Source organism: Penicillium malachiteum (assembly GCF_028827825.1).
Source record: "Penicillium malachiteum strain IBT 17515 chromosome Unknown utg000004l:1.0-4883003.0:1.0-4884900.0, whole genome shotgun sequence".
Lineage (NCBI taxonomy): Eukaryota > Fungi > Ascomycota > Eurotiomycetes > Eurotiales > Aspergillaceae > Penicillium > Penicillium malachiteum.
This window is the reverse complement of record NW_026643097.1, coordinates 1,584,311-1,600,433: the sequence shown is the minus strand read 5'-3', so window position 1 is coordinate 1,600,433 and position 16,123 is coordinate 1,584,311. Positions and strand designations below refer to the sequence as shown.

At 46.9% G+C, this 16,123-nt stretch overlaps 5 protein-coding genes across 5 annotated transcripts; 1 reads left to right on the top strand and 4 right to left on the bottom strand.

Annotated features, from left to right (window-relative positions):
- Positions 1-1,262: 1,262 nt before the first annotated feature.
- On the bottom strand, positions 1,263-2,224 carry N7483_008748 (ADP-ribosylation factor-like protein; the record flags this gene model as incomplete). The annotated part of the gene is made up of 6 exons (XM_057092175.1): positions 1,263-1,536; positions 1,618-1,689; positions 1,744-1,806; positions 1,875-1,894; positions 1,997-2,069; positions 2,175-2,224. 6 exons carry the CDS (start codon positions 2,222-2,224, stop codon positions 1,263-1,265), a joined length of 552 nt encoding a protein of 183 aa, XP_056943349.1.
- A 1,006-nt stretch (positions 2,225-3,230) lies between these two features.
- N7483_008747 (DNA-directed RNA polymerase I core subunit RPA135) lies at positions 3,231-7,026 on the top strand (the record flags this gene model as incomplete). The annotated part of the gene is made up of 2 exons (XM_057092174.1): positions 3,231-6,162; positions 6,218-7,026. 2 exons carry the CDS (start codon positions 3,231-3,233, stop codon positions 7,024-7,026), a joined length of 3,741 nt encoding a protein of 1,246 aa, XP_056943348.1.
- A 373-nt stretch (positions 7,027-7,399) lies between these two features.
- Positions 7,400-8,558, bottom strand: N7483_008746 (uncharacterized protein; the record flags this gene model as incomplete). The annotated part of the gene is made up of 2 exons (XM_057092173.1): positions 7,400-8,317; positions 8,376-8,558. The coding sequence occupies 2 exons, from the start codon at positions 8,556-8,558 to the stop codon at positions 7,400-7,402; spliced, it is 1,101 nt and encodes a 366-aa protein (XP_056943347.1).
- Positions 8,559-9,776: 1,218 nt separating this feature from the next.
- On the bottom strand, positions 9,777-10,641 carry N7483_008745 (RTA1 domain-containing protein; the record flags this gene model as incomplete). Its single annotated transcript, XM_057092172.1, has 4 exons — positions 9,777-9,803; positions 9,867-10,094; positions 10,145-10,385; positions 10,436-10,641. The coding sequence occupies 4 exons, from the start codon at positions 10,639-10,641 to the stop codon at positions 9,777-9,779; spliced, it is 702 nt and encodes a 233-aa protein (XP_056943346.1).
- A 1,842-nt stretch (positions 10,642-12,483) lies between these two features.
- N7483_008744 (uncharacterized protein) lies at positions 12,484-13,917 on the bottom strand (the record flags this gene model as incomplete). The annotated part of the gene is made up of 1 exon (XM_057092171.1): positions 12,484-13,917. The coding sequence occupies one exon, from the start codon at positions 13,915-13,917 to the stop codon at positions 12,484-12,486; it is 1,434 nt and encodes a 477-aa protein (XP_056943345.1).
- Between the last annotated feature and the right edge of the window lie 2,206 nt (positions 13,918-16,123).

Sequence of the window (16,123 nt, the reverse complement as noted above, 5' to 3'; positions counted from 1 at the left end):
AGTATTAATAAAATACATAAACCAGTCTCTAACAAATATTTGAATCACACAATAGGCAAAAGATTTGACAATGTGAAAATAGTTAGTTAACCTTGAACTTGAGGTTCATGGTCTCTTAAGAGCCTTTAATGCCACGGTGAATTTCTACTCATGATATCACTATCGTTATAGTCATCCCGGTAACACCTTGAACTTAGTATAAACAGTACCTGTATCGTGTATCGAATATTTAATAATATGAATATCAGAAACTGGAAATATTAAAACATTTCAAAAAAATATTAAAATAAACCTCGTGGAAGCGCCGGATTCGAACACTCCTAGCCTATCAACTGGTCGGCGAGATTCACAATATCAACACGGCATAGTGGGCCGGAAACAAAAGTCCAGTGCTTCAAAGGCTACACCGATTGGACGAGGAGTGTGGAACTTCAAGTTGAACACATCATCCTCGCTAAGATTTGAACCTTGAAAGATCTGGACTCTGGAATCTCATTGTTTCAGACCTATTGCGCCGGACTAATATTTAGGTGGAAAATGACTCCGTGGATAATAGTACCCGTGGGCCCACCAGCTTTAGCATTTTAGATTCTTACACAAAATTCCTAGAGCACTGAGACCTAGAGTAGATTAAAGTAATAAATCATGGACCTTATGCTCAGTAATGAAGAAATCTCCCTAGTAAATCTTAGGTAAACCTGCCGTGACATACCTTGGCGGGGGCGTTGGCCACTCTGCAAGGCCAACGCATCACTTGGTCCGTGTGTCTTATTTATGTCCTTGACCCCCAGAATTTCTTTCTTTGCCTCGAAATGCTTGAACACTTCCCAGTGACTCTCCTGATTTTCCCTGTCGCAATTCGAGGGACTGAAAAAACCAAAAAAAAGACTGGCAAACATCTCACTCTAAACCAAAACCAAGGAATCACCCAGAAAAAAAAGTCGCATTAACATATTACCATATTAACATGAAACAAGATCAAGACCAATTTTGATCAGCGCTGTGTGGAACCCCAATTGCATGCACCCAAGAACATTTGAATCATGGAGAGAAAACAGAAATTAAGACTGACATGGATCGTTGACGTCGTTACATCCGAGGCTGCGAGCCAAAACGCTAGTCTACGGGATATAATCACAGGCATAAGAAAGACGCGCTCAGAGAGAAGGCAAAAGAAAAAGGACAAAAGAAAATCAAGACGGTTCTGGAGGGTGAAGAAGTGAAAAGAAAAAAATAATGTATCAAGTCAGACTCAAAAAAAGTCATCGACTGGCTCGCGCAATGAGCCAGTGCAGCACAGCGTCGAGGTTGGTCTCCTCTTTTGCACTGATACCATAACAACTAACCTCACGACGGGTGATCGACTTTAGATCCATCGCCGCGATCAACTCATCCACTGACAACTTGATCGGTAGATCAGACTTGTTGCCCAGTACGAGGAGTGGGATCCCATCTAAAGTAGGTTTGGTCATCAGGTCATGCAGTTCCTCCGTGGCCACCGGCAAGGCAGCCTTATCCGCCGCATCCACGATATATCTACAACCTGGGTGATCAGTTCATGTTCATGTTTTGTTTTCCCCTTCCCCACTGTCAGTGACTGATTTCATGGGATCTTACACGATTGCATTAACTCCCCGACAGTATCTTTCCCACATAGGGCGAAACCGCGGCTGGCCACCCAAATCCCAGCTTCATCGTCGTTAGCATTCATCTCGACTCGGATCAAAAAAAAAAACATCTTACCACTTCAAGGTTACATGACCCTTCTGCACTCGCTTAGTGTTAAATCCGATCGTCGGGATAGAGCTAGAATCCGGTTAGCTGGTGACGTCTGCTCACATTCCCTTTTTGGGATCCTTTGCACAACCACTTACTCGATTGTGAATTCCCCGCCCTACCACATGATCAGCAAAATGCAACGCCGGGAAAAAAAAGAAAAGAAAAAAACACAAAATACGAAACATGAATAGAAATGGAAGAAAGATGATGAACATACTGCCAATACACGGAGCAAAGAGGATTTTCCTGCATTTTGCAGGCCGATCATGGTGACATCCATCTCGGTGGCCCTGCAGAGATGATCCGAATTAGAGGCGCCTTTCATCTGCGGGGACGGGCCGGGAATGATGATGGTGTTCCCGAGAACCAAGAAACGCCTCAACGGTCCCACTTACCAGAACATCCTCAAGAGCCAGTCATATATGGTGCGAAAGATCCCAGCCATGTTGGGCAAGTTGGTCCTTTGGAGAGAGAGTGGAGTGGGGGAGAGAGGGAAGAGTTGGATAAGAAAAGAGAGAAGGGAAGAGACCGAGCTCAACCCCTAAAGAAAAGAAAAAAGCAAGAAAATCAGTGTTTTCTTGTAGATGAAAAGTTCGGAGAGGTTTTTTTCCCCTTATGATATAAGTTTTTTTTTCAACCTCTTATTATTTTTTGTGTTTATCCTGTGAAGCAGGGATTTGTGGGTAAAGTCCACAGAGGGGGAAGGGAATTAATAGGGAAGAGAGAGCGCGGTGTGAGAATCCTAAAGGGACAAGGAAAAAGAGGGAGCTAACAAGCGGCTCAAACAGAAACACGGAAAAGAAACCAAAATTACAAAAAAGAATTAGAATTACCAGAAGAACTTGGAATGGAAAGCGCTTGTGGTTTTAAGTATACCAAAGAGGTGATTGTAGCGCCAAAGATCTACGGGGGCACACATGACATGAGGGGCGCTTAGGCTTTCAGCCTAACAGCGAGGCAGAAACCGGAAGAAAATAATATGAGAATTTAGTGAAAATGGATTTTTGTAAATGCGACTTAGATCCATGTACTCCGTACCTTTTGGTCTTATAAAGTGGATCTATTGCTGCCTATGATCTAAGTTCTCCATCATTCTTGTCTAGTTCCTGTTATGTGGTAGTAGGTCAGGTGTTCATAATATGCAATCCTGAGGCAGAAACTGATTCATATCTTATCAACACCCAGACACGTGATGATAAGACCCGGCTCCACCTCGAAAAATTTCCCCAAGCAGTAGAGAGAGGAACATCTCCAATTCCTCAAAGCTATCATCGGCTCAAATCGCTTTCCTATTTCTGGGAGGCTGAGCAAGCAGGGGTCTTGTTTGGGTCGTTGATTGCTATTTTTCTACATCATTATACTTTTCCTTTTTGTTGAGTTGAATTGTTCATCATCTACTTTTATACCGGAGCCCTAAGGAAGAAAAAAAAGGACTATTGTGAGCTTTCATCATGGCTCCTGCCGCTACTGACACCAAGTGGTCGGTGCAATTCGACACCCAGCGCCGGGAAAACCTTTTCAAGAACCCTCCCCAAGATCATACCGCCTACCCTACTCTTGCAGAGTCCATTCGCCCTCATATCGACTCATTCAATGCTCTCTTTGAAGATAGCAAGATTCTGGATGAAGGATTGAAAGATATCGGTATCAAGACATTCCTCGATGGAGAGATTGAAACACCTGAGCAGAAGGCAGCTCGCTTGGAACAGGGCATTCGCGCCCCCAAGCGCAACCGTCTCAATGTTCGTGTGAAGGAGGTTTTCCTCGATAAACCCGCTCTCCCGCCCACCAACAAGTTCAGCACCAAGAACCGTGAAATCTACCCCTCCGAGTGCCGTGAGCGACACGCGACCTACCGTGGTAAGCTCCGTGCCCGTCTGCAGTACCAGGTCAACAATGGCGACTGGGTTGAATCCGTGCGCGAGCTCGGTCAGGTCCCCATTATGGTGCGCACCAACCGCTGTCACCTCGAAAAGGCCACCCCCGAAGAATTGGTCCGCCACAAGGAAGAGTCGGAGGAGCTTGGTGGTTACTTTATTGTGAATGGTAACGAGAAGCTCATTCGTATGCTGGTTGTCGGCAAGCGTAACTTCCCCATGTCTATTATTCGTGGCTCGTTCGTCAAGCGTGGCCAAACCTATACCAAGTTCGGTGTGCAGATTCGATCCGTCCGTCCCGATCAGACTTCTCAGACAAACGTCCTGCACTACCTCTCGGATGGTAATGTCACCTTCCGATTCTCATGGCGCAAGAACGAGTTCCTTGTTCCTGTCATGATGATCCTCAAGGCGCTGGTCGAGACCAACGACCGCGAGATTTTCGAGGGCATTGTCGGTGCCGCCCACTCCAAGGGAATGCAGAACACTTTCGTCACAGACCGTGTGGAGCTGTTGCTGCGAACCTACCAGTCCTATGGTAAGCACAGCAAGTACGACTGCCGAGCTCACTTGGGCAAGTGCTTCCGCCCTGTCATGGGCGTCTCCACAAACATGCCTGATGAGGAGGTTGGTACTGAGTTCTTGCGCAAGGTTGTCCTCCCCCACCTGGGCTGCTACAATGTCACAGAAACCCAGGACTACGACAAGTTCAAGATGATCATCTTCATGATCCGCAAACTGTATGCGCTGGTTTCTGGAGACTGCGCTCCCGATAACCCCGATGCCGTCTCTAACCAGGAGATCCTGCTTGGTGGTTCCTTGTACGGTATGATTCTGAAGGAGCGTATTGATGAGTGGCTCCGATCATTGGGTCCCCTCCTCCGAGACTGGACGGGCCGCAACGCTGGAAAATTCACAGACGATGTGTTTGAGCGCGAGTTCTTGGGCAAGGTTGTCAAGCGCTCTAACGAGAACATTGGTCATGCCCTTGAGTACTTCTTGTCAACCGGTAACCTTGTCAGTCCTACTGGTCTCGATTTGCAGCAAACATCTGGTTACACCGTCATTGCAGAGAAGATCAACTTCTACCGATTCATCAGTCATTTCCGCATGATTCATCGTGGTAGTTTCTTCGCCCAGCTGAAGACCACGACTGTCCGTAAATTGCTGCCCGAGAGTTGGGGTTTCTTGTGCCCTGTTCACACTCCTGATGGTTCGCCCTGTGGTCTGTTGAATCACTTGGCGCATAAGTGTCTGATCGCCACTGACAACCTCGACGTCTCCGACTTGCCTCGTCTTCTTGTTCAGCTTGGTGTCAAGGCCCAATCTTCTGTGTCGATTGACGAAAGTGTTACCGTTCAGCTTGACGGCCGAATCATCGGTTTCTGTTCCCCCGATCAAGCTCGCAAGATCCACGATACCCTGCGTTACTGGAAGGTCGCCGGTAAGAACAACGTGCCTCTCGGCCTGGAGATCGGATACGTACCCAACTCCAACGGTGGACAGTACCCCGGTATCTACATGTTCTCGCAGTCCGCAAGAATGTACCGTCCTGTGAAGCACTTGGCTCTGGATAAGATGGATTTCGTCGGTCCCTTCGAGCAGCCCTTCATGGAGATTGCCTGTGTGGAATCCGATCTCATCGCCGGTCTCTCCACCCACATCGAGTTCACACCCACCAACATTCTCTCCATTGTTGCCAACATGACTCCCTTCTCCGACTACAACCAGTCTCCTCGTAACATGTACCAGTGTCAAATGAGTAAACAGACCATGGGTACTCCTGGTACCTCCATCGCATACCGTACAGACAACAAGTTGTACCGTCTGCAGACTGGTCAAACACCTGTTGTCCGTTCTCCTCTGTACAACGCCTACGGTCTTGACAACTTCCCTAACGGCATGAACGCCATCGTTGCTATCATTTCTTACACCGGTTACGACATGGACGACGCCATGATTATCAACAAATCATCACACGAGCGTGGCTTTGGTCACGGAACGATCTACAAGACCAAGGTGCACAGCTTGGCCGAGAAGGACCGTCGCAAGTCCCGTCGCGAGGTGACCAAGTTGTTCGGATTTGCTCCTGGTGACGAGGTCCGCGCCGAGATCCGCAACTTCATCGACGACGATGGTTTGCCCCATGTTGGTATCCGCGTGCAGGAGGGTGACAAGATTGCTGCGTTCCACAATGTGCGCTACGATGCTGCGACTGACTCTTACGTGAACGTGGACGGTATCACCCACTTCCTCAAGTACAAGGATGCCGAAGCTGGTTACATCGAGAGCATCCGCGTTATGGGATCCGAGAACGGTAACGAGCCTATCCAGTCGCTCAGCGTCAAGTACCGTATTCCTCGTAAGCCCATCATTGGTGACAAGTTCTCCTCTCGTCACGGACAGAAGGGTGTTTGCTCCCAGCTGTGGCCTGCCAACGACATGCCCTTCTCCGAGAGTGGCATGCAGCCCGATCTGATTATCAACCCTCACGCTTTCCCATCTCGTAAGTTTACCTTCAGACCCATCACATATTGCCTCTCACTAACATTATTCATCAGGTATGACCATCGCCCAGATGATCGAATCTATGGCTGGTAAGGCCGGTTCCCTGCACGGTCACCCACAAGACTGCACACCATTCCAGTTCTCAGAAGAGAACACCGCCACCGACTTCTTCGGCCACCAGCTCAAGAAGGCAGGTTACAACTACTACGGTAACGAGCCACTGTACAGTGGTATCACAGGTCGCGAGTTCGCCGCCGATATCTACATGGGTGTCGTCTACTACCAGCGTCTGCGTCACATGGTTAACGACAAATTCCAAGTGCGTACCACCGGACCTGTGAACGCGCTCACCGGTCAACCCGTGAAGGGTCGTGCCAAAGGAGGAGGTATTCGTGTCGGAGAAATGGAGCGTGATTCGCTCATTGCCCACGGTGCTGCATTCCTGCTCCAGGACCGTCTGATGAACTGTTCCGATTCCCAACTCACCTGGATCTGTCGCTGCTGTGGTTCGTTCCTGTCAACTCAAGTTGCTGTTTCCGGCTCTGGTGCTTCGCGCCGTGCTGCCATTAACCCCGGTGCTGCTGCTGCGGCTGCGAAGGCCGCGCCTAACCAGCAGGCTCCTTCTGGAGCTGCCTCTGTTGGTGGTGCTGTTGGTGGTGTTAACGGTATTGTCCGCTGTCGTCGCTGTGCTCGCCAGGCTTCGTTCAATGATTCTCGGGCGGAGGCTTGGGAGGATGGTGATGGAGTGCGATATGTTGGTGGTGATGATGTGACTGTCGTTGCTGTGCCTGGTGTTCTGAAGTTCCTTGATGTCGAATTGGCGGCTATGGGTATTCGTATGAAGTTCAAGGTTGAGAACTAGATATCATCTTTGTTATGATGGTGTTTGGTTCGTAAAAATTCGTGAGATTTGTATCATGTCATAGATGGAGCGTTGATTTTTCCTTTTTTTCAATTTCTCTTTTGTTAATATTCTATACGCAATTGTACGAACTGTTCAATATCAAGTTTGAGTTATATCTGTTGATCCTGGTAATTAAGATGAGTCCATTAAAGATTTAAATAGTTAGTAGGAACGACTCAGATGAGACCGTCTATATCCATATGTCCATTTCTATCATTGAATCCTAACACATCCCTTCTGTCCGATTATATCCAACATTCCTTCCATCAAATCCAATCCAATCCAAACCCGAACCCAATGTAAATCTAATCTAGTATACCTCTATGCACAATCACCACTGAAAAGTCTCCGTCCTTACACTCTCCGAATCAACTTGAACCCCTGAAACCCCAGAAACACGACTAAAATAAACCACCGCAGACCGACGATCAATATCAAAAACAGGTAAGAAATACGCCAACCGCGCCGAAGCAGGAACATCCGCATAAGAGTTCACCACACCCAGCCCCTCCTCTTCGATCTCAATCCATTTTTCCGCTACCGCGCCAACAACAGCACTGTTCCATATCCCCTCTTGCACGGCTGCAGTACGGAGAATGTACACAGCACGTCGTCGAATACCTGGATCACGGCAACGGGCAGCAACATTAAATAACGAGCCGACAATACCAAGATCCAGAGAGAACGTCGTTGTAAAAGGGGAAGGATGTGAAGATGAGTAAGAAAAAGGAGAAGGAGAAAAACTCGGAGGCGAGGAAGGAGAAGCGATAATCGACTCTCCAAGAGAAACGACCTGCTCAAAATGAGGACAATACTTATCCCATTCCATATGATCATCAGGAGTGGTTTCTTCCGCTAAACGGATAATATCCAGCGCGATGATAGAGTCGATTTTCCGTAATTGGAGCACTGCTGCACCGCGACGATCACGATCCGTAAATGTAGACTCGTTTTCATGTAAAAACTTTTCTAGGCCCGCGGACCAATTTTCAAGAAGTGTCAGAGCGAAATCACGGAGAGCGATAGCTTCGAGACTTGTGACTGTGACGGATTGTTGGATTGTCGTATCCATGACTTCGCCTTGCAAGGATTGACTATGTAGCTCTAGACTTCGTTGTTTGTAGTAGAAGGTGTAGATCTCGAGCATTTCGCGTGCGTCGGATAAGGAGTTGAATATGACGGGTTTGGTTGGATCGATGACTAGTTCTGGCCAGATGTTGAAGAGCGTTCCGCCGGTTTGGTAGGTTGTCTATAGTATACTTAGCTTGAATTTGTTTTGGAGATGTGGGTATGGAAGAATATGATACCACTGTGGCTTGTGCCTGGAGTCGAGAGAAAAGTCCACATAATACGTCTATAGGGACGTATGACGTTCGTCCGATAATAGAAGGATTGGAAAGACTGCTGTTGGGGGACTTGCTTCGGAGCTCGCTGAGGATTTTTAGTCCACTGGTGATGTGCATGATGGCTGCGCCGTAGTGTCCACGCATGGCCTATGTATTGCTTTGCTAGTATCCATAGCTCATAGCACAAGGGAGGTAGACAAAATTTCACAAACCTCATAGCAGACAAATAGGATGCAAGCCATCAAACAAACGTCTATTGACTGTGAGTCGCCCGACGAGGGCATGAGACAGCGCATCGCGCTTATGTACTGTCGTAGGGAAAAGGAGTTATGAACAGTCATTGGACCAGAGCGAAATGGCGCACCGACATCACGATCAAAGTTTTCATGAAGCGAACCTAAAGCGATCGTGATATGTCGAATGGCCGGCTCATGATGCGCCGACTGTAGTAGTAAGCGTTCCCAAAAAACGCACTCAAAATCACCAGCCAGCTGCGGAGCAGTTTTCGCCAAGAAGAACTGAAATGACCGGCGCTCCTGGTCCGATCCAAATTGGTAGTATGAAGGAATGCTTAACGGCCTAGCCATTAGCGGCCTTGAGCCTGTATTTGGTCGTGAGGCGACTACATTTTGCTGAGTAAGATTTTCTGGAGGTGTAGCGACTCGCTCCTCATATGCGCATTCAAGTTCCCGACCAGTTGATTTGCAGCGTAGACAGATGGGGCGTTCCTCGCCGCATTTGACTCGTCTTTCTATCAGCTATGTGAGTCATGTTTAGATCCACAATGGCAAATCTTCCTTACTCCTATATCTGGGTTAGTTGAGGAAGTTAATAAGGTAAAGGGGGGGACTAACTTGCAAGACAAGCACCCGGTGCGTGTCTTAGGATGATATGATCGCTTCCGATTTTCCGGAGCGACGCGGGTCATTACTGATTTTAATCTTGATGAGATGGAGATATGAGGCTGAGTGAGATGTTAGGCGTAGATGGTGGGGACTGGGGAGATTCTTTGTCAGCGACATCTAGACCTGAGGTTATATCCGAGAAATCACCGACGAGTCTACATGGATGCCTAGTATGAGTACCTTTGGACATGGAAATAATGATAGTTTTCTAGTAGGACTCGAAGTATTGAACCCCGATTGAATAAATACACTCGCATTATTGAAACGTATAGTCATGATGGTGAATGGAACGAAGATGGAAATTGTGAACAGCTCCGGAATTAGACCGCGATAGCGCCAAAACGACTCAAAGGACACATTGATCAGCATTATTTCCAGCCGATCTAGAAATCAAATCTCTATATAGTATATAGTCCCAAACACAGACATAATAAATAACCAAGGTCTAGGTAAGACCTTACACATTGGCATACGGCCCGGCCATCTATTCAATTCAGCGAATTGAAGTCAGCAAGTGTGACGATGTTCCTTCGCCAGCATAACATACCGAATCATTTGATGCCTCCTTGGTATAGATATTCATCTGTTTCCTCTCCTTCCGGCTCGGCATCTCACTCTCTTTGCCAGGCATGAGGCGACCGGGGTGGACGACGTTGAGCATAACAAGCGCGATGAACATGGGAAGTGAGTCGAGACAGTACTGGTACGCCTCGTGAAGAGGAATCTGGCTATCAAGACCCTGCGAGTATTCACATAATCGGAAAATGATACGCAGCTAAAGCATGTTAGTATGACCCAGATCTCTCGAAGGAATGCTATACTCACAGTAATCAAGGCGAGGACTCCGTAGAGGACGTAGAGAAGAAGCAAAGCTGTCTTCATATCTTGTCGCCTCTGCTGGAGAAGCTGACGATGGAAGAAGATGGCGCAGATCACAAACATGATGACGAAAAACTGCTGTAAGCCCACACCACCCATGTAAACGTGAAGACCCATCATTTCAGTGTCATAGGGGATGTCGTTCCCAGATGCAGATGCCGCTCCGTATACCTGGATGATAAATGCACTGTACTATAGTTAGATAGAGGCTCAATAGCAGATAGGGAATGCACATACATGATATCGAGAGTGACGAAGAAAAGACCGAAATTCCATGGTCGCACTTTCAACACACGCGCATCGTTGCTAAAGTTCCATACCATTCGTCCCACAACCATATAGACAAAAGCGTTGGTCAAGAGCGGCGCGATGAGAATCAACACAAACCATGCGACGTAGTCACCATAGTTGTCTGGGTATTCAATACTCAAGACGCGGAACATGTAGGTCAGGGTTTGTGTTATTCCAGATAGACAAATGACCCAGCAATATACTTTTCGATAAATGATGGCTTGCCAGATGTGGGCGATGGAGGTTAGGAGGAAAAGTACTAGAAACAGGTAGGCAGGTCCAATCTTGGGACAAAAGCTCCACATGGAGGCCTCCGCAGTTAAAGCTGTATACTGTTAGCTTTCTAATTTTCTTTCTCTTTTCAGAACCAAAAATTGTACCTTGACATGATGCCATTTTGGGCGGTAGTTAGGGGATAAAGAGACCCCAGGGGATGATTTTGACTATGCTGCTATTGAAGAGACATCAGGAGGGAATCCCTCTGGACTTATATCCCTGTCTCATCTTCCAAGGTTAGGCTCTATTTAGTTTGTATATTGCAGCCTGGGAATCCTTTGCCCATACGAGAGTGGATCCATATAGAAATGCCATATGGAATTGCCAATGGTTGGATCAACTTCATTTGGACATAATCAAAGTGGATCAATATGCACTACAAGTCGTATGGACGAACCAATCATGTCGGGAGGCAGTGCTGATAAACTGCGCCTAGCCCTACAGGATCTCAAATGTCTAATTAGGAAGTGAAATGAGAGATATTATTAGTAGTCCAAGGTTCATTTATGGGGCCAAATCTTTGATCTTAAAGGAAAAGCCCCGAAGCCCAGATCATCATCGGGGGCTTGAAACCCCACCCATATGCACAGTGAGAAACGCCAAACAGCCAAGTTCATATGATCTACAAAATGAAGACATGATGGCCTCCGGTCGGCCATTACAATAATTTATGTCCAATTAAAAAGACTAACAAACGTGGGCCAAGGGTCTTACACACGCCACAGCCTTGCGTACCGCTACTCGTTACCTAAGATAGGTAATTGCGGCGACATAGTTGTCGTCAATCTACAGTGCCAATGTGGTCGTCATTATAGTTCAAGTTCTAAGGTTTCCTTTCTTATGGTTTTGAGCTCAACGATACTATTCAAAACGGAAATATGCGCGATAATGTTCGAGGTCTTCAACTTTTTCCTTACTGGAACGAACACCATGATGTATCCGTACAGATCGCAAAACTGTGTTGACTAAAAGAACACTTTAGCTCAACCACTGGAGTTAATTATTAGTGAAGCCTTGGAGAAATCCAATTTTACTGATTGCGACACCTGGGGTAAGTCTTTGACGTTGGACCCACTAAAACATTTTGAAGCTCGAAGAATATCCACAAGATCTCACAAACATGTTCAAGTAGGGGCTAAAGGTGGCGGGTCCTTAACTCTGATGAAGGAATCACAATGTAAGAACCTAGATTTAGAAAGACGACAATAGCAAGGATCATGAAAGATCATTGATAGTCACCAGCGACGTGCTAAAATCCTTGCGCCATAACCCTCTTTGAGTTGGCCCCAAGTAGGAATCGGAGTACCTATCAGAGGAAATGAATGGAGATCCTAGTATTCAATATGTCTATCGCTGGCCCCGGGGGGGGCCTTACCGAACTAGGAGAGACTTATGTATTGATGACTGTGGAACCACAGTGGCCCTCATTCAAGTTCAAGTTGATCTCGATTCTGTGACGTTGTAGTAGATCATTGTTTATAGCACGTGGTATAAGAACAGAACACACGGCCCATATAACTAGAGTATTGATCAAGGATCTTGATATCCGTCCTACTGTTGATCACTGGCATCCAGGTTACTTTCTCTTGGCAGAACGCGTTAATCTCTTCAAATTAGCTCTTGGAACACGATTAGCTATCTTGGGGCTGATCCTGATACACGATGCGAGGGTCTTATGACTCAGAATCATATAAGACACCACCGGGACCTGCAAAATATCACCAGTACGGTGCAATACAATAATCCATCCAGGCATCGTTCCCATTATCTGCATCTCTGAATTTATCAATCCCTCCCTCCACGCCTTCAGGACCCACTATCCATACACCAGCTTCAATCAGCTCTGTCCAACGTTGAAAAAGCCTCTCCAATCTCTGCGACCTCCATTCACCTCCGAACGGGTGGAAGCCATGTTGAAAGAGCTGAGTGAATGAGCCCGCGGCAACCAATCCACCATCGCTCGTTCTCGCCGCTTGATCACTATAATCAGGTCGTAGTGCAAATGGAAGAAGGAGGCGGAAACCTGCTTCCTCCGAATCAGAATTACTTCGACATGTAGGTTCACTGTAGAGTCCTGTAGGAACAGGATCACCGTCATTCATAGTGAAATTCTCATGTGCGGTGTTGAATAACCATCGAATTTCATGATTGAGATTCACTGTCCGATCTGGAGCGGCAAATAATAGGACTCCTGGGATAGAATCTTTTTCAGAGGGAATATGAGCAAACTTTTGCCGCCGTGCAAAAGCCTCCTTATCGTGCGGAACTTCTAGACCAGGTGCAATAAACTTGAACCGCGGAGTCTTTAATCGCGTCAAGAGGGAGCGAATGAAGCAATCTTGTGGAACTGCGGCTGCATCAAGGTCTGCATCGGTAAACAGCGGTGCAGAGATTGACAAAAGCGAATCAGGAGGCATTCGAGATTCGACCGCAGCCGAGTAACGTTCCATGGTAGCTATAGTGCTATCAACCTGGGCATCGCAGTAGGGAAGCCATGACCACAGCCCAGTTTGCGATCTGGAGGTGGGGTAATCACTGCCATCAGGTACATATAGTCCGGGAACAACCTTACCCAAATCAATCATGTGGATCCAATTAGTGAGAATGGTCTCAAGTGGGAACCACAGGTCGTCGTGCTCATCCACAGGCTCCACGCTTTCACAGTTTTCTATAGTCATTGGGAACGAAGCCCGATGGAGCTGCTGATCATAGACAACACCAAGGCAATGCGAGCCAAAGTCCACATGAGTCAGATAGATCACAATAAATCGAGATTTTCCCTCATCCTCCAGCTCATTATCTTCAGCGAGGAAACTGTCGTCACAGCTCTGTATCGAAAGACCCTCAACCCAGTAGAAGAATTCCTGCTCGGATTCATAGATTAAATCCAGGAATGAGATGAGCGGCGAAGTCAGACGTTCGCGAGTAGCTTGTATGTGTTCATCATCCATTCCGGAATACCACCTTCTGCTGGCTATCGCATCAAGGTCAGGTGTGTATTGTCCATGGTGGGCCATCCAGCCACATGCCACTATGTAATTATGCAGTCTGGCGCAGCGCTCATAGTCGAGAGTGCCATTTTCACGTGCTGGATTCTCGTCGGATACCAGCGCGTCATTGATATCGAGGATTTGGTCTGGGGTGGTATTCATGGCGACGGTCCAAGTTTGATGTCGAGGTAAGCTGAAGTTTGAACAAAGCAGCCCACCTAGCGGCAGCCTAGGCAGCACAACCCTGGAGGTGACTAGTGTGGCTTATTAATCTAGAACGCCGTCACCTTCCAGCCTTGGAAGGTTGGACTCTTCAAGTTTTGGGGTCATTGGTCAGTTGCTGTGTCGTCGTGGCTTGGATACAACCTGCGACGCTGACATGCTGCGAGTTCTCATCTCAAGGTTACGCATAGATCTGCGGAAGGTTTATCTCTTCTTTTTGTTTCTTTTTTTTTGTGTCTTCGACTTAGGCCGGCAGGGATAGTTTTTCAAGCCACATCCACCTGCCACAGCGGCTTGAGCGCCACTAGTCCTGAAGTTGCACTGTTGTGAAGCATGTCCAATCACACGTCAATCTTCCATTTTTGGAGAGCAAAGCAGCACTTGAACGCACTCGCCACCACCGCTGCTCATGGACGTCTTGGTCAAATCATATATCTCGTGAAAGAAGAGAGTGCTGACAGCTGGGTGCCCAGGTGTCTAGCAATTCGTGGAAAATTCGACGTGGTGAAATAGTATCTTCAAGTTGTAGAGGAGCAAGAGCTGATATGAACCTCTCACTCCAAGTTAAGATAAGATAAGGATATATCATTTGAAGCCCCAGGCTGCACATCGATGCCCAGCCTGGAGGTATAACATCAAATTGTTCTCGCAAAAATCAGGACATCGTGGATTATCTCACACACTGGCAGGGAGGCTTGAAATTCGTGAGCTGCCAGTGGGACACCGATCAACTCGTTCGAGTCGGTGTACTCCGCACGACTCATTCCATTTCCATATCCTTCAAAGCCCTTCCATTCCGATATAAAGTGGGGTTTCAGGATCATTCGCTTCCAGTGTTGCCCCTCGTTGATGTCGTATAAAATTAATCTCAACTCGGATAAATCCTGCGAGTCATTAATGCAGTGGAAGTCGCGGTGATCAGTACCATATACGGCGTGCACCAGGCGGAATGACTCGTCCGAGATATTGGATGAAATTTTCCGCTCTCGGCGCCTGGGAGATCAGTATCGGAGAACGACATTTGAATGCGACCTATAGTAGTTATACAGAGTGTAGACTGGCAAGAAATTCATCAGTAGTCAACTGGGTTTTCTAAATAAATATCAAGGTTGACTGTGGAGAGGGTGTCCTCCCCATCTCTGGGGTACATCTTGTTTATGGCCATGCATTGAATGTCCTAAGTGGGCACTTTAATCCGAAGTCTCCGATTAAAACTAGAGTAAAATTGTATCTCCGTATGTACTCCAATGTACTCCGTCGGACCTAGTCTTATTTCCCCTGAATGTACGTGGACCGGAGTACTCCCCATTCCACCGGATACGAGACTTCCCGATATCAGCTTGATTCATATGCACGAAAAGGGGGAAGTTTTTTTTCCCCATAATATTGTGATAGTCATATTCAACATAAGCATCTTCAGTCAAGGAAAGTTAGAAATTGAATTCGGAAAAACACTGCCGATCATGACTGAAATGCACGTATTTCCGCTCCACAGATAGGAATGAACGGAGTTTAGCGTACGAGATATACGAATCGATAACGAGTGTTAGGGCTCCACTCTCCGCCCCATAACCCGCTTAACTTGGCGATGACCCGCGGGCCACGCACGTGTAAAAATTTGTTATGTTCATCATGGCGAAAAAAATGTCAGATATGGTGCAATCAGAACTAGATCTATACTTATAAGAATAATGTAAGACTAATATGAAAGATGGTCCTGGGGGACTTAAATGATATTTCAACTCATTTCTTATCAATCATGCCGGTTTCCGATATAACCCAGAAAAGTGTCTCCATGTCCTGGGACGCTAAGACAGCTGGACGCGTACGCAAGCTACTACGACCGGCCTACGCGGTTTTTTATTCATACAGCTAACTATTGGTTGAAGAGCCACCTAAGCAATGAAAAATAACACCGATTTAGCCGCTTTGACTTAGTTGGATCCTATTTCGTCGTCATGACTCTCCAATGTCTATTCTTAATTTCTCTCTTATATTCAAATGTCAGCTCAATGTTCACTGTGATCTCCTACTTAAGCGGCCTGACACCGTGACACCTTTTACGCCGTGGTGGATGATCCAAACCTCGGAAAATTCAATATAAAAGATTTCAATATTCGACCCACAACATATTGATAAGTAGAGT